General features: G+C 47.5%; 6 protein-coding genes across 6 annotated transcripts; 4 read left to right on the forward strand and 2 right to left on the reverse strand.

Moving 5' to 3' along the window:
- The first annotated feature begins 1,451 nt into the window (after positions 1 to 1,451).
- E1B28_006075 (uncharacterized protein) lies at positions 1,452 to 3,587 on the forward strand. The gene is made up of 5 exons (XM_043150690.1): positions 1,452 to 1,501; positions 1,560 to 1,672; positions 1,744 to 1,916; positions 1,984 to 2,168; positions 2,223 to 3,587. The coding sequence occupies exons 3-5, from the start codon at positions 1,769 to 1,771 to the stop codon at positions 3,300 to 3,302; spliced, it is 1,413 nt and encodes a 470-aa protein (XP_043011780.1). The 5' UTR covers positions 1,452 to 1,501; positions 1,560 to 1,672; positions 1,744 to 1,768; the 3' UTR covers positions 3,303 to 3,587.
- A 2,748-nt stretch (positions 3,588 to 6,335) lies between these two features.
- On the reverse strand, positions 6,336 to 7,616 carry E1B28_006076 (uncharacterized protein; the record flags this gene model as incomplete). Its single annotated transcript, XM_043150691.1, has 4 exons — positions 6,336 to 6,679; positions 6,730 to 6,982; positions 7,034 to 7,455; positions 7,505 to 7,616. 4 exons carry the CDS (start codon positions 7,614 to 7,616, stop codon positions 6,429 to 6,431), a joined length of 1,038 nt encoding a protein of 345 aa, XP_043011781.1. The 3' UTR covers positions 6,336 to 6,428.
- A 921-nt stretch (positions 7,617 to 8,537) lies between these two features.
- On the forward strand, positions 8,538 to 9,698 carry E1B28_006077 (uncharacterized protein; the record flags this gene model as incomplete). Its single annotated transcript, XM_043150692.1, has 6 exons — positions 8,538 to 8,669; positions 8,723 to 8,760; positions 8,813 to 8,967; positions 9,031 to 9,107; positions 9,167 to 9,260; positions 9,313 to 9,698. The coding sequence occupies 6 exons, from the start codon at positions 8,538 to 8,540 to the stop codon at positions 9,696 to 9,698; spliced, it is 882 nt and encodes a 293-aa protein (XP_043011782.1).
- A 1,067-nt stretch (positions 9,699 to 10,765) lies between these two features.
- Positions 10,766 to 14,679, forward strand: E1B28_006078 (uncharacterized protein; the record flags this gene model as incomplete). The annotated part of the gene is made up of 21 exons (XM_043150693.1): positions 10,766 to 10,868; positions 10,916 to 11,051; positions 11,108 to 11,402; positions 11,455 to 11,603; positions 11,662 to 11,745; positions 11,798 to 11,995; positions 12,046 to 12,119; positions 12,178 to 12,278; positions 12,335 to 12,353; positions 12,409 to 12,461; positions 12,517 to 12,545; positions 12,605 to 12,668; positions 12,720 to 12,856; positions 12,910 to 12,999; positions 13,049 to 13,200; positions 13,250 to 13,452; positions 13,508 to 13,527; positions 13,580 to 13,668; positions 13,722 to 13,897; positions 13,943 to 14,108; positions 14,162 to 14,679. 21 exons carry the CDS (start codon positions 10,766 to 10,768, stop codon positions 14,677 to 14,679), a joined length of 2,856 nt encoding a protein of 951 aa, XP_043011783.1.
- Positions 14,680 to 14,790: 111 nt separating this feature from the next.
- On the reverse strand, positions 14,791 to 15,652 carry E1B28_006079 (uncharacterized protein). Its single transcript, XM_043150694.1, has 6 exons — positions 15,395 to 15,652; positions 15,245 to 15,340; positions 15,161 to 15,186; positions 15,014 to 15,106; positions 14,871 to 14,965; positions 14,791 to 14,815 (listed from the first exon to the last, which is right to left on the reverse strand). The coding sequence occupies exons 1-6, from the start codon at positions 15,648 to 15,650 to the stop codon at positions 14,800 to 14,802; spliced, it is 582 nt and encodes a 193-aa protein (XP_043011784.1). The 5' UTR covers positions 15,651 to 15,652; the 3' UTR covers positions 14,791 to 14,799.
- A 148-nt stretch (positions 15,653 to 15,800) lies between these two features.
- On the forward strand, positions 15,801 to 17,744 carry E1B28_006080 (uncharacterized protein). The gene is made up of 3 exons (XM_043150695.1): positions 15,801 to 16,296; positions 16,349 to 16,823; positions 16,887 to 17,744. The coding sequence occupies exons 1-3, from the start codon at positions 16,148 to 16,150 to the stop codon at positions 17,736 to 17,738; spliced, it is 1,476 nt and encodes a 491-aa protein (XP_043011785.1). The 5' UTR covers positions 15,801 to 16,147; the 3' UTR covers positions 17,739 to 17,744.
- Positions 17,745 to 17,874: the final 130 nt, after the last annotated feature.

Genomic DNA, 17,874 nt, shown 5'->3' on the forward strand with positions numbered 1-17,874 from the left:
ACAAGCTGTAAACGCTTCTAGTGGCCATCAATGCGCAGCTAATACCTACCTTGAATTTACACCAAGACGCGGATGATAGAAGCTTGGCCCAAGAATTCGTCACTGGCGCCACCGAAGACGGTGGAGGAAATACGGAGGCAGCAAAAGATTTTGGTCCTTGTAGAGTCAGTCATTAACTCAATTAGCGAAGGATAAATGTATCGTCAAGTACGAATTCTAGTGCTAGTTAAGTGAGACGTGAAGCAAGTTGACTGAGGTTCCCGTGAGTGCCACTCTGCCGTCTGCAGCCACTGTTTGCCTTTAAGTCTACCTTGTTACGCAGAGTTCGAGATTTTCTTCGAGAACCGAAAATCGTCCATGATTGGGTACATGTAGAACGGAACCTTTAAATACTTAGCACATATTTATAGACAAAAAGTCAATTTCATGGGTCGTACTTCGCTACAGGCTAACGCGAGCCTAATATCTATAACTTTACTTTTAGTAGTTGGGCGTTTTAGGCGAATAGCCATGCAAGTTCGGTTCAACATCAACACCGCCAGTCCATACTGGTTCCAGCTGAAGGTAGCAACCGAGAGCTCAAGTGTCGCCGAGTGCGTATCAAAGTTGGTCTTGTTCGAAATGATCGTCTCTCGCAGTTGTCAGAGTCGTCATCGGATGGCATCAGCTCATTGCTTCGAGCTGATTCAAACTGTGTACGCCACGTCGTGGTAGAACACCGGAACTGAATTCTTCCTGTAGAATAAGAGTTCTGTTGAATTGATTACATGATGTGGGGTGACACTGTTTTCTTTGGAATCTTGGGCAGCTTGGAAATTGGCAATTGGAAAGTATTTATATACGCAATTGAAAGGGATGAATTGGTGTACTGCTGATCAGCGAGCGGAAGTTGCGGAATGAATATCATGGTTGATCGAAGGTGGTGATAGCGGTGGTAGTGGTCCTTCCACTAGGTACTTGAGCTGGAATCTGGTTGAGCTTGTTCTGAGTATGATACTTTCACCGGGGTCTGGTTGAGCTAGAGCAAGGCATTGGCTTCAAGTAGCAAAAGTCCCATGGTGGATTCGCGTCCTTGTCCTTTGCTATCGTCTCGCGGGTGGCAAGTTAAAAAGGTAAAAGGCCATGAAGCTTAACAGGCACATCGTTGACCGCATAACTCGGGACGGGTGGGAGGTTGGCAAAGTGGCGTGGGTTGAGGGTGAGAGCTGTGTGTTTACCCCTTCGAGTGAGGGAGGCGATAGATCTAGGAGAAATGGGTAAGAAAACATAACGACAGGCGAGCCTCAAGAGCCCGAAATCCGAGCGACTGGTAACAGACGGGCCAAAAACTGGAACACGGGGACAAGGCAACATTGGGCCGTTACATAAGTATTTCCCGAAAGAGACATGTTTCCGGTGGGGCAATCTCCGCACAAAGGCCAGCCCCGAAACTTGGTCACCGCCTGACTCGGTTATCCGAGTTGGACGCACACAGGATTTCCTGGATTTCCTGCGAAATATGGCAAGTAGCAGCTGGCAAATGGCTATGTTTTGTGCTGATTTATCCCTTTTTGTGGTAGGAAACCCACGTTTATGACAAAAAGAAGATTTAAGTTTGCGGGAAGATTTCGATTTCAGATCAAAAAAATTCCCTAAAATAACAACAGCCAACCCTGGTTGACGGTCAACCCAGGTCAGCCCCAAGTCAATAAGACCTCCCGAACAGTGCCACTCAAAAAGTCCCCCGTGCCGATCATCCGCCAGTTCTCCTCTTACTGTCATCTACTTCATGGATCCATATTCCTCCTCCAGGCATTCAGTTCCAAGTGCCAACGGCAACAGCGACGACCGTTCTTCAAATTCGCCTTCAGACGACGGCACCAATGGCTATCCAGTCACCAACGACGTGATCAAAGCGCCGGACAACGATTTAGACGGTACGTTCTGTTGGACTCGCCTTATATCGTCTGCTTTCTGACCACACCGTGTTTTCGTTCGCGACAGACGACGCGATTGGTTCCTCCTTGACCTCACAGACCCTCAACGCCGATGGAACTCCAAAAAGGCCAATGAACGCTTTCATGATCTTCGCGCGCCGCCGCCGGCCTCAAGTTTCCTCAGAGAACACCTCCATGCGCACAGGAGAAATCAGCAAAATCCTCAGTAGAGAGTGGAATGCAATGCCTCCAGTAAGTAGCTAGTTCTCTTCTGACATTCGCGTGTTCTCACCGTCGAATCATCAGTCCGAGAAACAATTCTATCTCGATCAGGCCAAGCAACTCAAAGACACGTTCAACTCAAAATACCCTGACTATGTATATCGTCGTCGTCCTAATAATTCGCGAAAACGGCGCAGAACAGAACACTCCATCAGTCATAGTTCCGTCCCGCCAGGTCATAGCAATGGTTCTATCGACCCGGGAGATGGTTTGCACGGTCCTGATCTCGGAGATTCGTCGCCTTCAGAGGGCGGTCATGGAGTACATGGTCATGGTCATGTCGATGGTCCCAATTCGGCCTCTTATTTGCGAATGCCTCCATTAGGTCCTCATGACACGTCACAAAAGTACGGAGGTAGCAGCGGCGTGCACCATGGTTTACAGCCCAGGCTTCCTTTCTCAGCTCAAGGGAATAGTTCGCCATTCCCTGACCTTGGCTCCTCCTTCCGGGGTCCTGACCATCGTCTCCCGTTCCTACCTCCTAGCCACGAGCCCCATAGATCAAATACTCTCCCTTCCCCTCGTTCATCCCATTTGAACTCCATTCTGCCGCCACAGAGTCATTTTAGTTCAGGTAACCAGTGGGACTCCGGACGGGAAAGATCTAGTTGGCCAACGACTACGAGCGATCGTTCCACGACGAGAACGTCATTCTCCTCTAGTTCTTCCGCAACACCACCCTTAACCGGGAACAGCTGGTCCCCGCCTCCGACCGCTTCCTCTGCAACTCAGGGCTCCGCCTCGAATTCTACCTCTACCTCGAATGACTTTCCCTCCTTTCCCACGTTGAACTCTCCCTTTTACCCTTCTTCCGGAAATCATCCCCCGTCCTCTGCACCTTTTTCTTCCTCCCCTTCTCAGTCTTCGTCGCATCTTCCTCCGGACTCGTCTTCTGACCGACATAGTAGTTATCAGTCCCACCATAGGAATTCCTATCCGTCTTCCAGTCCAAGGGGTTCTCATTCCCAATCATATCAGCGAGGAGGCGACTTACCACGAGCTCTCCCATCGATCACCAGTTCCTTCAGCAACGGAAGTGTTAGCGATCCTCTTGCAGATTTCGGTAATTGGCGGCCGTCCAGCGGGCATGGGCTGGGGCATTAATATTTGGTAGCGGATCGAAAAGACTGCCAAGGGACTGTCTGTATTACCAAACAATTTATATCGCTAGGTTCATTTATCGGGCTTCTTGCGTTTCGCTTCTCTGTCCATAATTTTCTATTTCTGTTGTCCTGTTTCGTCCTCGCTATCGTGCTACACATACCTATCAATTTATAACCCGTACTGTATAGTATCGTATTGATTTGTGCTGTACATATTCACACTTTTCACACCCAATTTAGACTTGCAGCATTCAAAAGCTTCACTTGCGGTGTGCTTATCTATTCAGTATGCGCACGAAGGTCTGGAGAAGACGGACCCACAGGACTAATTGATTCTTGTATGCAGTTTGCTTTGACCTAGTGAAATTCAATCCAGAAATTTCATTCATTTTTTTTCAATTGCCCCATCCAGATCGAGGACGACTTTTGAATTGATCGAGGACGATCCCCCAGTTGGGAAACGTCGTGGTGAGGCTCGTTGAGGGGGAAAAGATACTCGTATTTTCTGTGCATTTCATGTCATTCACTGCGGGGGGTATTGACAGTTCCCGTCTCGACCTCAGTTCGAAGTAAATAACGAAGTACGTACTCGACTTTAACCGCTTTCCCAACATGGTTGCTGTGAACTTGACTTCAAAAAAAATTTCTGCGTATATACCTAATCGGACTTCGTGACCATGACCACGATCCACTTTGCACACATCAGGCAAAAAGGAAGGGACTCACCCCGCCGTCCCTGTGCGGTTGTCGGATGCCAGCAAGTTCACCCCATTATGGTCAAAAGTCTAGATCTCAACACGGAAACATTAGGGCGAACAAAACCATGCAACCTAAAGTACCCTCATCAGAAGTCCGGAATCATAAGGATAGGGCCGCAAAGGCGCGTGAACGTGCAAACGTGGCCAAAAAACGGCCCCGCAAAATCTGGTGGATTGTTTGTGTTCGCTGCTTGGCGCCAAAGCTGCTTCTTTATGACTTCCAAGGTCAGTCGGTATATTGGGCGGTATGTTCAGAAGGTAGCCTGGGTGAAAGAGCTGAAGCTTTTAATCGAACCTCACCCCAAAGTGCGTCGTCACACCACAGGTTGATACAGTGGAACCACAGAAAAAACTTACGCGGCTGAATTTATTGGTGTGTTGGTGTAGATACAGGGGATACTGACAAAATGGCCGAGGATTGGAAGTCAGGGCTAAAAGGACCTATCGAGATGCGAAAAGCACGCACGAGTTTAGGCGACGTTATGTTCCCGGGTTGCACTGTCAGACATCCACTAACCTGTGAAACAGCTATGTAAGCAAGGGTTCTCAAGCCCGTGTGGTTTAGTCGGAGACCTGGAGGCTAGGCGATTGGACCCCAGCTTGGTCGCTCAAATGTGAGCGGCGCAAAGGGACGGCTCCATGACGGGGAGAACCGCTTCCATAATGATTCTGACGTTGATGGGTGAGAAGAGAATCTTGCTCCGAATCTTGGATATTCCGTGTCTGGCCACGAAACTGGGCGGCATAGACCTATCATAGCCTCTGAAGCATTATGATCATTGTCAGTTACATGATTGATCATGACGGGACGAGCTACAGCCTCCACAGGTCTTCTAGAAAGAGATTATTAAGACAAGCTAGACGTATTTTGTTCGGTGGCAATAGGGGGGAATGCAGAACCAGGACGCAACATGGAGAAATCTGGAACTATCGTGATTTTGATGTGATTTTGTTTTGAGTGTGGATCCTGGAATGGTAGGAGAGGACAGCGGCCAGCGTGGGCAAGAACCCAAGATGTGAATACTTCGGCAACTCATACCAAGGCTCTGTGGATGAGGTGCTTCATCGCCCTATGAATAGGATTAGCGTACATGTTGAGTATAGCTATCGTCTTGATGAATCAGATCCACACATCAGTACTCAGTACCCATGTTGATTCGGTTCAATTCGCGAATGTTAACATTGGCGTGAGCGTGAACATATTGAGTTCTTCCGTGACCATCTTCTCCCCTGAAGCTGATGTTTGCGTCACACCAGAGGGTGTCATGGCATCTTCGCTCCAATGAAGATCAAATGAAGACTTTTTTCTCCACCCTTCACAATGCCATGTTGACTTGGTGACCTCGACCTTTCGATTCGTAACCTCGACGTCTGAGTACTAATACTCAAAGAGCCGAAAGAAGACTGAAACAGGACCCACGACTGCGCAGATTTTGTTGTGCTACCGCTCAGGACCATTTCCCTACGAAACATATTCCTCCGCAACCACCACCCCTCGAGAAAAACGTAGGCGCAATGATGCAAAAGGTCGTGTTTGTGGGGACTTGGTGTCGGTGGCTTCCCAGCTATCTTGCAGAATTCAGCCAGCTGACACGACCTTCGAAGAGCCCGCTTTGACCCTGACGTGCACTTATCCGTTCAACGACATCATTCCTTGCCTGACCATATTTTCTCATCGCAATTCATAATTACTATTCAAGGACCTCAAGAACACCCAAACTATTTCAGCTTATTGCCACGCATCATCCCGCCGTCCACCCACATGTTTTTCTGGACTTATCTTGGGGGAAGAAGGGAAAAAACCAATTTGATATGTCTCAAAAGCTTTTTTTTTGCTCATCCTTGTGTCTTTGAATTCATGGTCCTGGACAGAAGGAGCATGTTCCAGGTCGTTCCCTTCCATTCTAGTCTCATGTAAGGAGACTCAATGACTTGTTAACTTCAAGTTGTGTATAGAGGTCAAACATCATTTGGTGTATATGTAACATACAATAGTGGTCCTAAAATTTGGAACTGCTGGAACTATCTTCATGTTACTGCCTATTTACCTCTAAATCTACATGAATCAACTCAAAATTGAAGTACCTTCTAAACATGGGAATGCACAATCTCACATGTGCTCAAATCCCCTTGAGCCATTATATAAACACTGATATGAGACGTCAGGTACATGCATCATGGAGTTGTTTGAGTTGAAATCCTCTGCCATAATGACTAACACAGGCAGAGAAGAGGTAACACGTGCAGAGATGCGCAGGGTGAGCCTGGTGGAACAGTGACTAAGCACCAGATGTGGCTCTGTTTGTGCCATCATACTTAACAAGTTAACAAGTTAACAAAAAACAAGTTTTAACTTTGAATCTACCTAATTAGGTATGTCGAACACATTTATCAATCCTCTTCCTGTACTCTGCCTGTCCCATTGTAGGACCAAGTCCAACACTGTGCTGATAGGAAGAGGCTGGAACACTGCCACTACACGTTTTTGATCGGATTTCATCAGAGGCGAGGGCAGCAGGGGTGGTGGTGCTAATATTGGGGAATAATGGTGGTATGCCGTCCCAGGTTGAGCCTGCAGTTTCAAGGACACCATCAACAAAATTGATCAACAGTTCCATGTCTGTCAAGAGGTCAGGTTTGTCATTCCAAGAATTGGTATGAATGACTCACTGATCGGATAGTATTCACCGTTTTTCAAGCCCTCAATGCGATGGATCCTTGAGTAATCTGCTGGGGCATCTTTAGAAAGGACAGGAACCAGAACAGCACCAAAAAAGAGGGTCTCAAAGGCATCCCCTGATTTGCCTGCTGATTCCCCTCCCATGGTGGGGGTGTCGACAACAAAAGGGAGGAGTCGCATGACAGCATTGTGTGCCGCCTCATGGTACAAGATACTTACTAAAAAGAAGGTTGCAAGTGGGTTCTGCATGATGTTAGATGGTGATGAGGGCTGAATTAAGATATATATGCGCACCCTTGTTCCAGTAATCAAGCTGTGGTTGACAGCACAAGCCAAAGCAACATCGATGTGAACTTGATGGTTTCGGTCTCCATCTGGGCCTGGGCTTTGCGTCTGAAACTGCCATCTCCATGCACTGTCTTTGTCCTTGTCAAGATAGATATCTGGATATTCCCTGCCCTCTAGAAATGTTTGGAGCGAGTAGAGTAAATCCTGCACTGTCGCTGCGACCTCCTGAACGCGATCTTGTTGGCGATTCATCCAGTTGACGGCCACTTTCATGACTAATTCATACAGGATGTGGTTTTTGGATATGAGAATTTTGCGGAGGTTGATGAATAACTGGATAAACTTCGAGCAGTACTCCTTATCACCATCGACAATCCTTGCATATGATCCGGTGGGCAAAACCTTGAACAGCCTGGGCCGATTGAGGTCTGGTAAAGCAAATGAATAGCGATTAATGATAATATACTGCGGGCTTACCATTTTCCGTTGGATCCGTCATTGAGTGTTTAAACTTCAAAGGCGAGTAAGGTTGCTTGGTCAACTTGAAGGTGAAAGAGAGGAAGAAGTTAGGGGGAACGACGAAGCCCATCCTCTTTTATAGGTATCCTCTGCGCACGGACCATTCGCCCCAAGTGGCCATAGACAGCTGAATTCCACCATCGACCAAGTTGACCTAGAGATACGACACCCCTTGAATAATTGCACCCCCTAGGACATACATTCAGACATGTGAGTTGTACACAGAAAGTTTGAATTAACAAGATAGAACATGTACAAGTGATGATTCGTACAGTTTGTCACTCGTCCGAACAAGTGATAATGCATTATGGATTATAACCTGAGTCGCAGACCCCGTTCCCTCCCCCCACCTCCAACTCGGCCCTCAAGGAAATCAAGCCCCTCTTCCACCTCTCCGTCTCGTTCTCGTCGACGGAACCTCCATCCACACCGCTTCACATCCATCGACCAGATCGTGCTCACCCTGACTTTTGCCTTTCGAGCTGCTGCCTTCAGTCGAACATTGGAAGATGCGAGGCTTGTAGTCCTTCTCCTCGCCGCGTGGATATGTGGCGACGGCGTTGTACGGTTGTTGATGGGCGTAAAGGGTGATTTGGCAGACTGAGCGTGAAGTCCCCAACTGGCTCTAGCTCAGGCGATGGCTACAGGGTAGGCATCTCCACCGGTAATGACTTGATCTCCATGCCGGTTGAGGACTTTTCTGCAGCTTGGAAAACCTGAGAAATCGGACCATGATTGTGCTTCCAAGTCTCGCTTGAACGTTGGAAACCGAGATCAGTCAAGAGACTCAGCAAGAAGTACTTGAACCACGGCACCCACCTATCCCTAAACACCGTTGTGAGCCACGGGAGTGACTTCGGGTTGCTTCACGCAGATAGCCAACGGTCGGGACGGCGAGGGATCGTTGACTCGGATGGGGAACAAGAGTCGAACTCGCACGTGGTTTGGTTGCGTCCGGTCTCTCAGATACACCAACCGCCTTTTGAAGCTCATGGCACCTAAAGCATACGTCTCCCCGGTGGTTGATTCTACACTTGTGTTCAAGCAAGATATCTTTAGAGGGAAAGTCGTCTTCTGCACTGGCGGAGGATCAGGCATTTGTCGAGGGATGACTGAAGCCATGGTGTGTCTGTTCTGTTAGTTCGTTGGATGGAAAGTAATTATTGACCCACATAGATGCGACATGGAGCAGATGCTGCTATATTCGGTCGAAAGTTCGTATCCTCATGCCACGTCCAACTTTGACTAGAAGTATTTCATTTTTAGACTTGAACGCCTCACGCAGACAGCCAGCGAATTATCGGAGGCAACAGGTAGAACGTGTATCCCGACATCAGGAGACGTTAGGCAGCCCAACATGTTAAAAGAGGCAGTCGAGAAAACTCTACAGAGGTTTGGTAGAATCGACTTCGTGATATGTGGTATGTCCTCAATGGGCATCCCGATTCGAGTACTAGTGGAACTGATCGTTAACTTCCTTCCAGGCGCAGCCGGAAACTTTTTAGCCCCAATATCCGGCCTCTCTGAAAATGCATTCAGGACCGTGATGGAGATCGATACAGTGAGGATCTATGGGGCTTGAAAATCGAATGAAGTGCTCTGACTTTTCATGTTCTGCAGATTGGATCATACAACACAGTCAAGGCTACTCTTCCCCACGTTCGGTTTAGCAAGGGGTCTTATGTCTTTGTTAGTGCTACACTCCATTACAATGGTGAGCTTCCACATGCTTTCTGATGCCTAAATGTTATGTTAAAGTCCCACAGCGACACCATATCAGGCCCATGTATCTGCAGCAAAAGCAGGGGTGGATGCACTCGCTAAGGTCCTTGCGGTGGAGGAGGGACCCCATGGTGTTCGTTCGAATGTTATAGCTCCCGGCCCTATCGGCAATACAGAGGGCATGGAACGACTTTCCAACAAGGCACCACAACACCTTGGGATCAATGCAGGACCTGTGGGACGTATTGGGGACATCAAGGATATAGCCAATGCTACAGTTTTTCTGTTCAGTGATGCAGCTTCGTTTATCACAGGTCAGGTTTTACCGGTGGATGGAGGCTGGGAGCATTTAAGGACCACACAACTACCATACCCTCAGGCCGTTCTCGACCCGAAAAGTGTGAACAACATGATCAAGTCCAGGATGTAAACTATAAGGAACTCTCCTATGATAGTGTAGCCTATATAACGACCGTAAAATTAAAATCAGTTTTAATTATTACCAGGATGATATTAATACAGGCCTGGTCCCTACTTACAGTGCCTGCCACCAAATGTTACAGTTATCCGAATAATTGTAGGCCGCTTTCAAAAAAAAACTTGCGTTACAAATCACTCCACCTGGCTCCAATTTATTCGGCTCCAATTTATTCGACTCTTCCCTCGACGGCGAGCTCGACGACGTAGCTGTCACTTGTAGGGTCTGAAATTTGGTGAGTGCATTAGTCTCCATATCCACACTATACCCTAAAACCTTCCATGATTCAATATCTATTTAGCCCTTTCAATACAAGATTTACTTCACTCACCACCACCATCAATTATGGGAAACTTTTGATACGTGCACCCTCAAAAGAAAAAGTCTACATCACGCAGTATCTTCGAGGACAACGGCCGTCAAAAATATCGCATTTCAGTGGCTACAGTACATGAGCCTTCCGCCGACTTCGTAGCTTATACAATAGGCTATAGAGTGAGTCGAGTCTGTGGGTCCATATGCGAGACTATGATATCAGTATTGGAGTAGGTGGAGTGATTTGTAAACACAAGTTTTTTTTTTGAAAGCGGCCTACTTACAATTATTCGGATAACTGTAATATTTCCGGTTCCCGGCAATTCATGTCAACCTTCTCGCAGCAACCATTACCTTCACCCCAGCTTGAACTCAAATCTTCGCTCCTCCTGTAGTCACTAAGCAAACATGCGAAGACGTACACAAGAGGACAGTCGCGGCACCCTCATCGAAGCACGCCAATATTAATACTCGTGTATTCGCGCTTGCTTCATGTGGTGGATCAAAATCTCTATTTCAGTAAACTCCTCACGAGGAGTACTAGTCGGAGGTCATTCTACTCGGGAGACAGTGCGCCTGTGAACGGGAAGGGTAAGGAGACGTCATTCCGGTCAGTGGGTGAGTAATTTTGTAAATGGTTCGTGTATATAAAGTGAAGCTTTGTCAATGCGACAGTAATTGATTCCCACTACCTCAAATATCCTATGCTTCTTCATCGCCTCAACCTTAGTACATTCAGCTTTCTGGGCATTATAGCGCTAGTCAGTGACGGTGCCCAAGGAGCCCGTAACACATCCTCCTGCCCAGGTTTGTGCTTGTCTCAACTCTAGACACGGGCTGACAGATTCTACTAGGATACGAATTAACCTCCCGATCTGATAGTGAGACTGGTTTCGTCGCTGCCCTGAAGCTCAACGGTCCTCCCTGCGATGCTTTTGGAAACGATATCCCGAATCTCACCATTCAGGTTACTTACGAAAGCACTTCACGGTGAGTTTCCTTCCAAGCGGTTGATAGAAAATACCAAATGCGGCAAATCTCCCTAGATTACATGTAAATATTTTCGATTCGAACCACAAGCAGTTCGTTGTTCCAGAGTCCGTTGTCTCGCGACCTCCAGCTCCTACGCAATCTTTTGTGAACGGGTCCGATCTCGTCTTCAACTTCGAGTCTTCGCCCTTTACATTCTGGGTTACCCGACGTTCCGACCCTCAGTCTTTACCGTTATTCGACACAAGGCTGAACTCACTTCCGGCAACACCGATACCTCCTGTGATCGCTAACGACAACAGTACAGCACTCGATAATTTCAACCTCGTATTTGAAGATCAGTATCTCCAGGTAAGTAGATCTGCTCTTATCCAGGACATCACATAATGGAATCTATCTCCAGCTTACTTCTGCTCTGCCAAACGATGCCAATATCTATGGCTTGGGGGAATTCTACTCGGAAAGCGGGTTCAGACGTAGAATTTCTGAGAATGGAGGGTCCATTCAAACCTTTTGGGATCGTGATGCTGCTGATCCTATTGACGCGAACATGTAGGTGTATTTCGATCGGAATTACAAAAAAACAGGACTATTTCTTACTCTCTTCCAGGTACGGCTCTCACCCATTCTACATGGAACATCGTTTCAACGAAGCTAGAAACGATTCACAATCCCACGGTGTGTTCTTGATGAGGTCTGTCAGCTTCTTGAATTATGCTTCTCTTACTGATATAGGTTGAACCTAGTTCCTCTGGTGGAGATGTTTTGATGTTGACACCGAGAGATACCCTTCATTCTCTTGTACAATATAGAATGATCGGGGGCACTCTTGATCTATATTTCTTTTCTGGACCACACCCTCAAGCCGTTGTTGAACAATATGGAGAGCTAATCGGGTTTCCCACCTGGCAACCCATATGGGGCTTTGGCTTTCAACTTTGCAGGCAAGTATAGTTTCATTTGAAAAGCAACGACAATATTGACTTGTACCCAGATTCGGGTATCACGATTTGAACGAAACGCGCGAACAAGTCACGAACATGCGCGAAGCCGGAATTCCACTTGAAGGTGTAATCAACTTTGTTTCTCGTGGCAACTGTCCGGTTGAAATTTTTTGTTTCGCCAGTTATGTGGAATGACATCGATCTATATCTCGCATTTCGCGATTTTACCACCGATCCCGAGCGCTTCCCAGCTGAAGCCGTCAGGGCATTCATTCATGAACTTGTAAGGCTGGCCTTGCCCTTCACACTGGCTATGCTAAGTTTGCAATGTCATTCTAGGCGGCGAATCACCAAAAATGTGGTGCAATGACCTTTTCTACAATGACACAGTTCTGACAAAATCACACATACAGACATTCCTATCGTTGATGCTGCCATAGCGAAGACGGTCAACAGTACCGATCTAGTTTGTACCCTTCCTGGAATCCTTTGCGGCCTTCGCCATCTAATCACTGTCCTAGTACAATCCGTATTCTAGCGGAAACGAGCGGTAAGATAACTGAAAGGCTTTTTCTTCAATTCCAGGATTCAGAACAACCTTACAAACAGCGGTGTTTTCATCAAGAATCCCGATGGTTCTGAATACATTGGGCAGGTGTGGCCTGGCTTCACTGTATGTTCTCTCTCCTTCACCATAATCATCTTGACCCATTGTCAAACCCAGGTATTCCCTGATTGGTTCGGAAACTCAACGCAGTCGTGGTGGACGGAGGCTCTTCGGAATTGGAGCGAATCTGGGGTTGAGTATTCTGGAATATGGTTGGACATGAACGAACCTTCCTCTTTCTGTGAAGGGTCGTGGTCAGTGGTCCATTTGTAACCATCCAAAATCTCCTCACCACATTTTGCCACAGTGGGACCGGCCAACTTTTGTCCAAGTTGCAGGTTCCGCCCGTCGTTTTACCCGGTACTCCCGGAAACTTGGTCACAGATTATCCTGAATGGTGCGTTATATGTCATGAATCATGTCTGGCCTATCGTTCAACTTTACAGCTACGATCCCGACAAGTTTGGTCCCAGTGGAAACATCACTGTGAATGGAACACTGACCTGCCAACCTTCCGCATCTTTGTCCAAGCGTGCTGTCCCAGACCCAGCACAAACACAAATCGACGTCAATTCTGTGCCATATGCAATACATAATGGTGAAGTTTTCCTAATCCATCTATGAACGTAGATATTGACGGCGGACAGGAAATGGTCGTTTATCTGTCGGAACTGTGGCTACCAACGCTACACACGCGAATGGAATCGTCGATATAAACGTCCATAATTTATTTGGCTTGACGGAGGAGAAGGCTACACATTTAGCTCTTCAACAACTTAAACCTGGAACACGACCATTCCTCATCGCTCGTTCCACATTTCCGTCCTCCGGGAAATGGACCGGACATTGGGTATGTGATCGTGAGTCTTTTGTGCCGAGGATAAGTTACATCAGTGTTTTTTTAGCTCGGCGATAATTTTTCGAAGTGTGTTTGTCGCGAATTACCAACTAGTCAGATCATCTGAATTCTTTTGCAGATGGCAGTATCTCTATCTAAACATCCAAGGCGTGCTGCAATTCCAACTCTTCCAGATACCTTTTGTCGGTGCAGATACTTGCGGTTTCAGTATGCTTTAAGTCGTTCGCACATCGGAAGGGCACTAATGTGTTTAATTTTAGACGGTAATACAGACGAGGAGCTTTGTAATCGTTGGATGCAATTATCTGCCTTCATGCCCTTCTATCGAAACCACAATACCAAGGGTGCAATATCTCAAGAACCGTACCGATGGGAGAGTGTAACAAATGCGTCACGGATTGCGATCGCAGCTCGTTATTCTCTACTGCCATACTGGGTGAGTATAATTCTCCGGTTCCGTATATATCCTTACTGTCCGCAGTACACGCTCTTCGCCAATTCTTCCATTCGCGGAACTCCCCCTGTTCGCGCACTCTTTTTTGAGTTTCCCAATGAACCAGAGCTGTTCGGTCTCGACACACAATACATGGTCGGAAGGGATATTTTGATTACTCCAGTACTATCTCCAAACGTCACGTCCGTTGACGGTACGCTCGCAACTCTCAAAGCGTCCACTCACGACTCAGAATATATTCCTTAGGAATCTTCCCTGGGCGTGGCCAGGTGGTGTGGCGTGACTTCTTTACTCATCAGGTGGTCCAGCCATCTTCGAACGGAAACACCACGCTCGATGCGCCCCTCGGGCACATCAATGTACACATCCGAGACGGTTCTGCGATTCTCATGCACGCTAACCCTGGCTACACAACTGAGGAAACTCGCCAAGGACCTTTCGACCTACTGGTTTCACTATCGTTGAATCGGCAAGCCTACGGCTCATATTACCTTGACGATGGCCTTAGTTTCCCTCCGGGACCTAACACCACATTAACGATCCTAGCGTCGAATAATCAGCTTGTAATCAACCCTGAAGGGCAGTTCAAAATCGGCCAGCCTCTCCAGGGGATCACGATTTTGGGTATCGGCGAGCGTCCCTCAATGGTTGCAGTCCATAACGATTCCATTACCTCCTGGGTTTACGACGAGTCGCTCGGAGAGCTCAAAATATCTAATATGACCTTGGATCTAAACACAGCTCAAGCGGTGATGTGGGGGTAGGATCATCCTATAACCCCTTTCATTTTCTGCTGTTCTCTCCTCTTTCGATTCAGATAACTGAATTCATTGCTACCCAAATCAGGACTACAAAAATGTATAAAGTATCTGTTACGGTTGGAATCAAGAATGTTGTGCCCTTGTAAACGACATAATAAGGGCGTCTGTGTGAGACAACTGCTGAATCGACTCACTGGATAAACCAACGCTGATCGGCGGCGACACAATTGCCGCCATGTGCGTTCTGGGGGGCTTGGCAGTTGAACGCAACGAAGTCTAGAACATCGGCCTGACAATCATTTAACGACTTCCTTGAGCAACAGGGCCATTCACTCACCCAATCTGTGCGGCAATAAGCCAGGTCTCCCAAATCATGGTTAACAAAGAACGTTTTGCAGCTCCTGAAGGTCATGACAATGGTGTTGTTAGTCTATGAGTTGCAAGTAAGTGTATCTGTCTGGAACATGAAAAACTGTGGACGAACTCCTGTTCCGATAGGAAAGATGGCTCCTATCCAAATGGCAGTTATAGGCGGGTTACAACTCAATACCTCATGGATGTGACGCACCTATATTCTCGCTATCAAATCGTAACGCGTCCGCGATGATATGACATTCGTTGGGATCGGGCCCCCCGCCAGAGGGAGTGAAGCAATTGGTGTTACCTGGAAAGGGCGAGTAAGTCAGGAGGAAGAACCATGAGCCTTGAGGTCGCTCACACTGTTGACCACAAACGTTGGTAGGTGGAGTTTGGCGCAGTTCAATAGCCCGGTTACCAAGGGTTCGTTTGGTTTGGGGACAAGTAACGAACTCGACCTTCACATCTCGATGTTCCCCGATGAACATCTCGCTGTTCACAACTTGTCCCGGACAAACTTCACCTGATGGACCATTGGAAATACTCGCGGCGCCACATGGACGCACTGTGAGGGAGAGAAGAGAAACAAGGACACTGATAGTGAAGTACTTCTTCATCATGCCACTGTAGTATAATTAACTTACTAGGATCCTTCTTTTATATGTCTAGTTGTTTCCGCCAAATTCCCAGAGCGGTCAGAACTAACCGAAAATTTATGATCATAAGGCCTCACTGAGAGGAATGTCTTTAAATACCACACGGTGATTCTTCAGAGCATCAAGGATCACCGCCTCACGATGCCAAACGTTCAGCGTCTTCACCGGCATGAACTGGAAACTGTGGTCACCAGACCTCAACACCTTCATCAGGCTTCGAGTCCTTGTTTCCCCTCAACTTACCGTTCTAACAACCCGTCTTCTATCTTTTCTCCTTTTGAAACTTGTTCATAAGTGGGCGAGGTTATATTCTCACATGCATATGTAAGAGTGCAACGATCACCTGGAAAGTTTTTTTTTTTTCGAACGCGCCATACGGCGCTCTTATCGCACGTTTTTGCACCGAATCTAGTATAAAGCCAACTGGAACATTCAGCCAGGACACATTCACTTTCCGCATGGCCGATCATGTTTGTCCGAAACGCATCCTGGTGATCGGCGGGGGTCCAACCGGTCTAGCTACTTTGAAGAATTTTCTAGAACTCGGAAAGGATACGTTCGAACGAGTAGAGCTGGTGGAAAGGCGAGATGATGTAGGAGGAGTCTGGTAAGATAGAACGCCTACCTTTGATTCCTTTAGCTGAAGTGTCGAAACACAGGTATCTGGATCCTTTTGAGATTACGCCTGAGCAGGCTCAAAACCCCCGTTGGCCATCGCCTTCTTATCCAGGTCTCGTCGGCAACGTTTTGCCCGAGTTCCTATCATTAAGGGATGCACCATTCCCAGAACCACCCAGCACCCCTCAGCAACCTTTTCCGACGCTGAAAGAAACATATCGGTACCTTCGCGACTTTGCAGAGCCCTACATCAAGAATGGGAACATACGGCTTGGCCATGAAGTGACTAGGGTCGAAGAGCTGCCCGATCTTGCTGGTTGGAAGGTAAAATTCAAAGACTGGAGCAACGGATGGAATGGAGTTGAACGAGAAGAAATTTGGGACGCGGTTGTTGTTGCCGTTGGATGGTACGATAACCCGGTATGGCCTGAAACAGAAGGTCTGGAATTGTTGAGAGAGAAAGGGTTGGCTAGCCACGCAAAACTTTGGCGAGGACCTGAGGGCTGCGAAGGGAAGGTTTGTTACTTCTCTCTCTATTTACCCTTCATGTGTCCGACTCTGAGCACCAACATCTCACAGCGAATGTTAGTCATCGGCAACGCGAATTCTTCCAATGACGTTGCTGCCCAGCTTGCAGCCGTCGCTCGGTCTCCGGTGTACCGAAGCATTAGACGTGCTGCTTTTCCTGGGTTCCCCAGTTTACCAGACGAGCGAATCGAAGATGTCGCTCCCGTGCGTAAATACATCCTCGGCCCGTCGGAAGATATCTTCAATGTTGAACTCGAAAACGGGACTTTAATAGAGAATCTCAGTCGTGTCATTGTGGGAACAGGCTATCGCCCATACCCTGGTTTCATCCACGTCCTTTCCACTGCGAAAGCCATTCAATCGGGCCTCGAACCTCTCATGACGGAAAACATAACCCCTCATCGCATCCCTTCCCTCCATCGTCATATTCTTTACGCCCCCAACCCTACTTTGGCGTTCACGGGTTCTGTGATGGCTTATACCCCGTTCACTGTCAACGACGTGGCTTCTGCATGGCTTGCCCTTGCCTGGATTGGGGAAATCTGTTATCCGTCCTCCTCGAATGGTCGCTTAGCATTCGAGGCCAAACGACTAAAAGCTATCGATGAAGGCCGTCGACAATGGGCTGGATCCCTAGAAAAGGAAGGATTGCACGACAATAGAGCCATGCCATCATCTCTCATGCAATACTCTGTATTAGCTGCCGCCGAGGAAGAATATGCAGGTGACTTGAGGGAAGACGTTGTAAAGGCAAGACCGGAACTAGGCAAGGGTGTGGAAGACGGTGGATATCCAATCTGGAATGACGAAAGGCGAGTTCACAGAGAAAGAATGTATCCGATCAAGTTTGGGGCACTCAAGTGGGCAAGGGAGAATCACATAAAAGGAGGTACTGAAGTATAGACAATGTATGTATTTGATTAGAATTTTGTGTCTTTTGAGTAAACGTAGTCTAGTTTACGACCTCAGACGGTACAACCTCCGTTCATTAGAGATATAGCTACAGACTACCGTAAAGAGGATAAACGATTCACGTAAA

This window comes from Marasmius oreades, chromosome 3 (assembly GCF_018924745.1).
Source record: "Marasmius oreades isolate 03SP1 chromosome 3, whole genome shotgun sequence".
NCBI classification, from domain to species: Eukaryota; Fungi; Basidiomycota; class Agaricomycetes; order Agaricales; family Marasmiaceae; genus Marasmius; species Marasmius oreades.

Excerpts from the sequence above, each read along its gene's own strand:
- E1B28_006075 (XM_043150690.1), top strand. The coding sequence starts at position 1,769 with ATGGATCCATATTCCTCCTCCAGGCATTCAGTTCCAAGTGCCAACGGC. Across the intron at positions 1,917-1,983 it reads GCCGGACAACGATTTAGACG|ACGACGCGATTGGTTCCTCC; the intron begins GTACGTTCTGTT and ends CGTTCGCGACAG. Across the intron at positions 2,169-2,222 it reads AGTGGAATGCAATGCCTCCA|TCCGAGAAACAATTCTATCT; the intron begins GTAAGTAGCTAG and ends TCGAATCATCAG.
- E1B28_006079 (XM_043150694.1), bottom strand. The coding sequence starts at position 15,650 with ATGAAGAAGTACTTCACTATCAGTGTCCTTGTTTCTCTTCTCTCCCTC. Across the intron at positions 15,107-15,160 it reads TCTTTCCTATCGGAACAGGA|ACTAACAACACCATTGTCAT; the intron begins GTTCGTCCACAG and ends TGCAACTCATAG. Across the intron at positions 14,966-15,013 it reads CTTATTGCCGCACAGATTGG|GCCGATGTTCTAGACTTCGT; the intron begins GTGAGTGAATGG and ends AATGATTGTCAG.
- E1B28_006080 (XM_043150695.1), top strand. The coding sequence starts at position 16,148 with ATGGCCGATCATGTTTGTCCGAAACGCATCCTGGTGATCGGCGGGGGT. Across the intron at positions 16,297-16,348 it reads GATGATGTAGGAGGAGTCTG|GTATCTGGATCCTTTTGAGA; the intron begins GTAAGATAGAAC and ends GTCGAAACACAG. Across the intron at positions 16,824-16,886 it reads CTGAGGGCTGCGAAGGGAAG|CGAATGTTAGTCATCGGCAA; the intron begins GTTTGTTACTTC and ends AACATCTCACAG.